The sequence below is a fragment of the Rhincodon typus genome, chromosome 4 (genome assembly GCF_021869965.1).
Source record: "Rhincodon typus isolate 14 chromosome 4, sRhiTyp1.1, whole genome shotgun sequence".
Classification (NCBI taxonomy): domain Eukaryota; kingdom Metazoa; phylum Chordata; class Chondrichthyes; order Orectolobiformes; family Rhincodontidae; genus Rhincodon; species Rhincodon typus.
In genome coordinates, this window is record NC_063335.1 from 42,074,782 (window position 1) to 42,082,548 (window position 7,767).

At 40.4% G+C, this 7,767-nt stretch overlaps 1 protein-coding gene across 1 annotated transcript in view; it reads left to right on the forward strand.

The window, feature by feature from the left end:
- LOC109925840 overlaps window positions 1-7,767 on the forward strand; it is a 200,458-nt gene extending 192,691 nt beyond the window's left edge. The window contains exons 13-14 of the mRNA XM_048595971.1: window positions 4,371-4,634; window positions 7,658-7,767. Coding sequence (XP_048451928.1) covers window positions 4,371-4,634; window positions 7,658-7,681 — 288 coding nt within the window. The 3' untranslated portion in view covers window positions 7,682-7,767. The remainder of the gene's footprint in view (window positions 1-4,370; window positions 4,635-7,657) is intronic.

The window sequence follows — 7,767 nt, forward strand, 5'->3', positions numbered from 1 at the left end:
GCTGGGAGTGGGGTGGTGGTCGTTAAAGTGTCTGCATTGTTCGTCCAGCAGCATGGTGGGGAGGGCAAGTCAGCTTTCCATGCACTCTATGCCTGTCAGGATGCAGGTACAACCAAAGGATGATCTGTAGAGGTAGACCTCCCTCACCTCACTACCACTGCCAGCCACCTCACTAGCCCCTGTACCCATTCCCCATCAATGGGTGGAATGTCTGTTTTTTCTGGTGGTTTTTAATATTTTTGAACTAGCTGGTAGAAGGGCACTTTACACTGAAGCACGTTCTCAGTTATTAATCTATTCCTGCAGCCAACGGTTCCTCACAAGGTGAAAGACCTCTGATTGTTGCTCCAGTTTCGAGAAGCTGCCCACGAGCTTAATTGGACAGGAAACCTGCCTCCATGCCGATTAAGACATTCCCACAGTCAAATTCCAATGAATAAAACTGTTTTGTCCTGTAGAGGGGGATTTGTCATCTGGAAACAGTCCTGTAACTCTCTTGCAAGACAAAATGTCAGCCCGGAGTTATGGTAAAGTTCCTTTTGGCAGTAGTTAATTCAAGGTTAATGTGGATATGACGTCGCAGGAGTAGTATGAATCTGGTCACAGTATATCTGTATTTCATCCAGATTTTCAAGGTGAAAGCTATTGTGAAATATATTTCTTTATAACTTCATTAGCAATGTAGTTATTCATGGAAATGCAAGATGTTATGATGAGAAGCTTGAAGTGGCTAAATGGCTGAATGGATCCATAACTGTTTATGGGTGTACATTAACCTTGAAAGCAGATCATACCCTGTTACAATGCTGGTAGTAAATAATGGATTACTAGTGATTTGCTACCCAGAAAACCAAGATTTCTTGTTGCTTTGTGGCATGAAATTGTAATTTTACAGATGAAAATACCTCCTGCTGAGAAATTGTATAATGATCTCAAAATTGGATGTTACAGGAGTAAAACAAGCATCAAATGGTCCAATATGACATGTGGCATAGAAATGTTCATTTTACACTACCCATGTGCACTATCAATATTGGTTTGGCTTGTTTAGTAGACATTGGACCTACCGCATATACAGAATGGAGACCTGTTCCAGGCATGTTTACCAAAGTGGTTTGTGAATGGCCACAGCATGCATTATGCATACTGCCATAACTTCCATTTCTATAGCAACTTCAATATAATAAAATATCTCAACATGCTTCACCAGAGCTTTATCAAACGGAATTTGACACTGGGCAACCTAAGGAAGTATTAAGGCTGTTGCTTCAAAGCTTGTTCAAAGAGGAAAGTTCTGAGGATTATTTTAAAGGAAGAGAGGTAAGAAGCTGAGAGGTTCAGAGAGCAAATCCCAGATTTCAGCATCTAAGCATCTAGAGGCATGAGCATCCATGCTGGAGTGATTTGTATTCATGACATGCAAGAGGCATTGGAGGAGCTCAGAGCCCTTGGATGCTGCTGGTCTGGAGGAGGTTAGAGAGATAAGAATGGGACATGGAGGGGTTTGAAACCAAGGGTGAGAATTTTAAAATGGAGGCTGTGCCAGTTCAGGAGCCAATGTAAACCAGAAAAACAGGACTGATGGATAAACAGCTGGTGGGAGTTAGAATACAGCCAGAAGAGTTTTGGATGAGCTCAAGTTTATGGAGGGTGGAAAAAGGGTGAGTTTCTGAGGTGTTCCCAAGGCAATCACTGGAGACATATTTTCATTCTTTTCTACTGTATTATGGTGATCCACATTAAAACTGTGGAATCTGTTGATTGATATTCAGTGGAACACTTGAGAAGCCCCCAAGAAAGTTGAGAAATTCTGTCCTGTCTCCCATTCAGACATGGTGTTCAAGTGTAGGGAAACTGCTTGCCAGTTGAATAATTTTTATTTTATTATAAAAATTGAACTGCAGTGTTTTACAATGTTGAATTAACATGTTGTATAGGATTATTGGAAAGGTACCAAGATGATTCCCATGTTAAATGTCAGTATTGGTTTACCTTATAGTTTTAAGCAAATTTTGAACATTCGATTGGAAGTCACACTGAGTGATGCCTTCAAATCAACACTGGAAATGTTTGTGTGCAATTGCTGTTTTAGGAAGTGTTATACTGCAATTGTGGTGGGTAAGAACAGGAGGGAAAAAGGAATAGCGTAGAGAGGATTCAAGGAAGTAGAGTGGATGGAGGCTTAATATGAATCACAACATCGGAGGCTTAATATGAATCACAACATCTGGACAGATAAATTGGCTGAATGGCCTGTTGTGCTGTAAATTGTCAACTATGTAATTTTGATAATTGAAGCATGTAACATCTAAGCTCATGTTTTTGAGCTGTTTTAACCTTATATTTAACTTGGTTTGTATATTAGCAATTACAAATATAAGTACTGCTACACTTAGAATATAGATATCCAATAATTTATTTTATGTTTATATATGGGGTCTGAACAAATGCCAAGGATCAGAATGTACTCATATTCTGCATGTGATTCACCCTGGGGGGTCCACCATGATTTAAAGAGCAACTTTTCAAACTTGACATTTAATCCTTGTCTATAAATCACTCAAGACCTATTATTCATTATTATAAGGGCACAGTATATTTTTTATTATGAATAAAATGAAATACAAATGCAGTGAAATATGTAATAGCATTTCTACAGATTTCTCAATACTGCCCCGCATGCTTTCCCAGTCACAGATAACACAAAAGTGTAACAGACAGGACTGTAATACATTTGAAAAAGAGACAAAAAACGGTTAAAAATTAGTGTTTCTTTTTAAAAAAGGCAGTACATAAATGAACATATCTTTAGGTTTGATTTATGATCTAGCAGTTGTATAATACCTTTATACAGCTGTATATGAATAATACAGTTCATTTCCTTCTTGTTATTTGTTTTGCCCACTGTTTCTCCCTTTGAAAATTGTTTGTAAAACTGCATCATCATGACCTGATTAATATCTCCTCAGGTACTCATTCCCAAAGTATGACGAGCCCGATACTTTCCAAAAGCATTTTTCTTCATGTATCAAAATGTCTGCTTTGCTATGCACTTTAGAAAGTGCAGTAACTATGCTGGTGCATTTTTGACAAATGAGAGCAGATAACTTTTTTAATAATCATTCAACGAAGAAAAAGAGATTCTATATGTGGGTGTCACTAGCAAGGATGGCATTTATTGCCAGTCACTCGCTGCTCTTGAGAAGGTAATGCTTCTTGAGCAGCTGCAGGATGCATGTTTAGCTTCACTCATGGTCCTGGTAAATAAGGAATTCCAGGACTGACATTGCAACGCTGAAGGACAGGCAATATATTTCCAAGTTAGGGTGGTATGTAACTTGGAGGATAGCTTGAAGGTGATGCTATTCGCAAGGGTATCACTTCAGGAAAAGTCAGTCAGTGGAGTAGTCTTCAGTAATCAGTTGAAGTGAATCATCTGCTCTTTGTACATGCCAAATGTATCTTTCATTGATTTCAGGCAGGCTTTACAATGAGTGGATAATCTGGCCCGTTAGATTAAATGTCTACTTACTAAAGAGGTAAATCACAAGACCGTAAGGCATAGGAGCAGAATTAGGCCAATCGGCCCAAAGAGTCTGATCCCCCATTCAAAAACTCCCTCTGTAAACCTCACTGCCTCTCTATCTTTATTCCCCTCCTTTAGGGTACCCTTTAAAACCTGCTTCTTTGTCCATTATGCTGTGCTGTTTCATTTTGTAGCTCAGCGTCAAGTTTTTAGTGATAATGTTCCTGTGAAGTGTGTAAGTACAGTGAAGTGTATAACAGGCACTATATAAATGTAACAACACTTTATTGTTTCTTTTAGGGATAATGATTTGAGGGGAGTTAGACAGGTGGTCGATGGGAACAGGTTTGCGAGCTTTGCCCTAGTTGTACAGGAAGGAGAGAAACACTGAGCTGGGGAATACACTTTTCCATTGTATTTTGTAACAAGATACACGTGACAATAAATAAATCAAATCAAATATTGCCTTCCTGCTTCAGAGAATGGTGCATTCTGCTGTGGTAATCAAGATGTTGGTGTTAACAACATCTGGAAAATGAATCATCTTAAGACCACAAACCTAAGAGGGTACTCTGAAATGAAAGGCTGAAATAGAAAGGGAAATGACAAAGGGAGCAGTGAAAATATACACCATAGATGAATTGCACAGTTTATGTTCACCAGCTCCACTGAAGTGAAGCCCCACCTCGATCTGTTCTCCAAGGTTTTATCCATCTTCACGTTACAGAATGACACAGCACAAAAGAAAGGCTTTCAGCCCGTTGTACCTGTGTCAGGAAGAATTCTAACAGAAACTTAAAGCTGGAGATTGTTAATTGTGTGATGTTCTTATCTGTCACTCTAGGTTTTACCTTCACAAAATGATGTTCAACCAGGAATGGTCCTAATCTTTGAGCTCTTTCTGCTCCATGGAATTAATACAAGGATTGAACGGCCAGTGGGATGGGGTGCATTTCCCATCTGTGACAGCCAGTTGGAGATTTTGGAAGGAAAATACAAATGTCCCCTTTTAAGGGGACACAGGGACTCCAAGATAGATGAATTCCGAAAAATTGAAGACCTTATATCATCAGATATAGATCACTGGCTGTGTAACCTCTATTTCCAGGTACAGAATTGTGAAAATGGTAATTATGATTCTAATGGAGTTATATCTCAGTAGCAAGCTTAACACCAACATCTTCACACATCTAATAACTGATGACCTTCAGTTACTGTTGTCACGTTCTATTATTCCTTATAGTGTGTGGTAACATTTCACTTCCATTACTTAATTGACATGATCTGTGTGCCTTCAGAGTTTACTTTAAACCAGCAGTTGTATAAGGTAGACTAATATTAAGTTCCGTCTTTATTGTTTCTCAGTCCTCCAGGTAGAACAAAGGGACATTGGGGCATACAGCAGTTGTGTCAGGTTGTGTACTCCCAAAGCTCTGCTCCAGGAGTCCAATGAATTCCCAAAAAAATATGTCTGAATCTGAGCATCGAACTGTTTTGGAGCTAGGTCCAGTTGTCAATATGATGCTATGAAGGCAGGAGTGGGGATTTTCAACCTCATTTTCCTCTAACTTTATCCATGGGGTGCCCAAATGGAGATGTATAGGCAAAAAAAAGAGGCAGAGGTTGTGTAGATATACATTACATGTAGATTCCATTGTGGACTCAAATTAGTTGGGTATATCTGAATTAAGTAAGGTATTCAGTGCAAAGAGTTTGGAGAAACTGTGATCAAATGGATATATCCAAAATGTTGAGGGATTTTAATAGACCAGTTAATTGTTTCCTTTGCAATATAGGCCAAGCAGGGGTCAAAATATATATGTATATTTTCGAGGACACTTGAGATTTTCCCAAGAACTACATTTTGTTTCTCAGAGTCTCCTTTTCCATTCTCATTACCTCATAACTTAGTTGGATGCAGTTGGATAATAACATTATTTTCCCCATTTGTGCTGATGTATGGGTTATGTGGATTCTCACACAAACTGTGTTAGAAGAATTCATCAAAGTCTTCAATAACCATCACGGCTCCATTACATTTAAAGCCAAAGCATACAAGGAAAGCATTAACAAGACAATGGGCAAGTTAGCAAAGACCTTTTAAACAAAAACTGACACACACTTCTACACACAAAAAAAATCACAATAGACATGTTTTCTGTGAATTGGTGAGTTCACAGATAAATGGTTGCATGTTTACCTCAAAATACTGTTATTGCATCTGAAGTAATTCACAGTAACAAAATGCTTTGAGGTATGATACCTCAGAAATGAAAATCCTTCTGAAACAAAACTGTTCAATATTAAAATTGTCCAACTAACACAGTGTTCATTACAATAGTACCTATTACAATTTTCTCTACATGTATCTCCTGAACTCCTGCAATGTTAAGCAAGAGACTCTAAGTTCATTTGTAAGGAATTTATTACCTTAATTACTTCAAAATTATCATGACTCCCAGTGGGCTGGATATTTCTTTTTTGCAATGATTAATACGGCTCATTCCCTTTCGTAGCCCATCTAACCTCTTTGTTTCATCTCACTTTCCTTTCAGCCCCTCACTACTTTTTGCAGTCCCTCTGCCCCCTTTGCAGGTTCTCTCACCTCCTTGCAGCATCTATTTTTTCTGCTCTTTGCAGCCCCACTCCCTCTGTGGAGCAACTCTTACCCCTTTTGTAGCAGCCCCACTCTCTCCTTCAAAGCATCACTTAACTGTCCTTGTTGCTCCAGCCGTACCATCCTTTGTCCAAAGCCCCTCTACATCTGACTCACTCCCAGCCACTGGCCTCACTGACACCACTCACCTTTCCATTGGTCAGTACTGCTCCAATCACAGGTCACTTCTCTCTGGTGCTTGTGAACGTCTCAGCAATAAACACGATAGAGAACTAGCCTGTGATTGGAGGAGCACTTCCTCACTGACTTCCAATCAACTTACCAGAGCAAATTTACTCTGGTTGCTTTTGAGATTGTTTCTTTGCAGTGTTTTGAAGCATGAATTCACCCACTGCCTCTGTATTTTGATGTTTGTTGTGAATATGATTCTGTCATTACCAAAATAACTGCAGGGATACTTAGGAACGATTCTTTCAAACAGAGGATTGTTGTTGTAATCTGGAATTCATTCCAAAATGATGCGGGAGTCAGACTGAATAAGAGCTTCTTACTTGAAGACAATTAATTTGTCAAGTTATGGAGATGAAGCAAAGGCATGGGACTAAATAAGATAGCTGATTAAAACAGGCCAGATAGTCTGAATGACCTCTTTCTACACTGTAAGATGCTTCAGCAAGGATTTTTTTGGGATAACCGTGGTCCCATTCATCAGCTGCTAAGTTGGATTTGATTTAGCTGGTTATGGGAGCCCTACCTCTGTTTTGGGTGCAGCAGACAATTAACTGCCTGGCGCTAGAGCTCCAGCCTCTCTGTTGATGGGGTTCCTCTTACAAAGAGCTTCCAACCAGTGGCAGGTTGGCAGCTGGTCAGCCCCAGGCCCATGGTGGTCACTGCCAGGACCACAACTAGGCAGGACCAGCAACCATGGAATAGGTTTCATATTCCAAATAAGTGGGATTGGGCTCAATGAGGCTCTTCAGACAAGAATTGGTGAGTGGGGGCATGGCTCATTCGAGAGGGCAGGTGTTTGCTATCAATGGAACAGCCATGGCCAGCAATGGAGGGGGCATTAGTGGGCCAGAGGGTGCCCAGATAGAAGGGTCCTGGCTCTCCCTCTAAACCCCGAAGGAGGCTGTCACAGTCAGGACAAACATGCCTTAATAGCAGCATATCCGATCTTGGTCCTGGGGAATATCTATCTCTTGGTAGCTTTCCTTTGCAGGAAGAAATGATCTCCAAATGTGGGGAAGTGGCCATCCACGGCTGACAAAATGTCACTAGTGGCAACAGGAAGCTCTCAAATGGGACTTAATTGGCTGCTTAAGGATTACAGTGTGCTTAAGTGAGGAAGGTTTGCCATCAATTTCACACATTGGGGTGGTGAGAAAGTGATGTGTGTGCTATCCCTCACCATCCGAACTGATCTTTCCTCTGCAATATCTTCCCTCAACACTGTCCACACTCACTGAGACCTCGTAAAATTGAAGCCAATCTTTCTGTGCCTTCTTCCCCAGGTCTGGCACTCAACATTACAGTGACCTGGTGTCAGGGTGATGATTTCCCCTTGAAGCTCTCCAGCCAAACAGTAAGGAGGCATGGTCCTCAGAACACCTAAAGAAGGAGC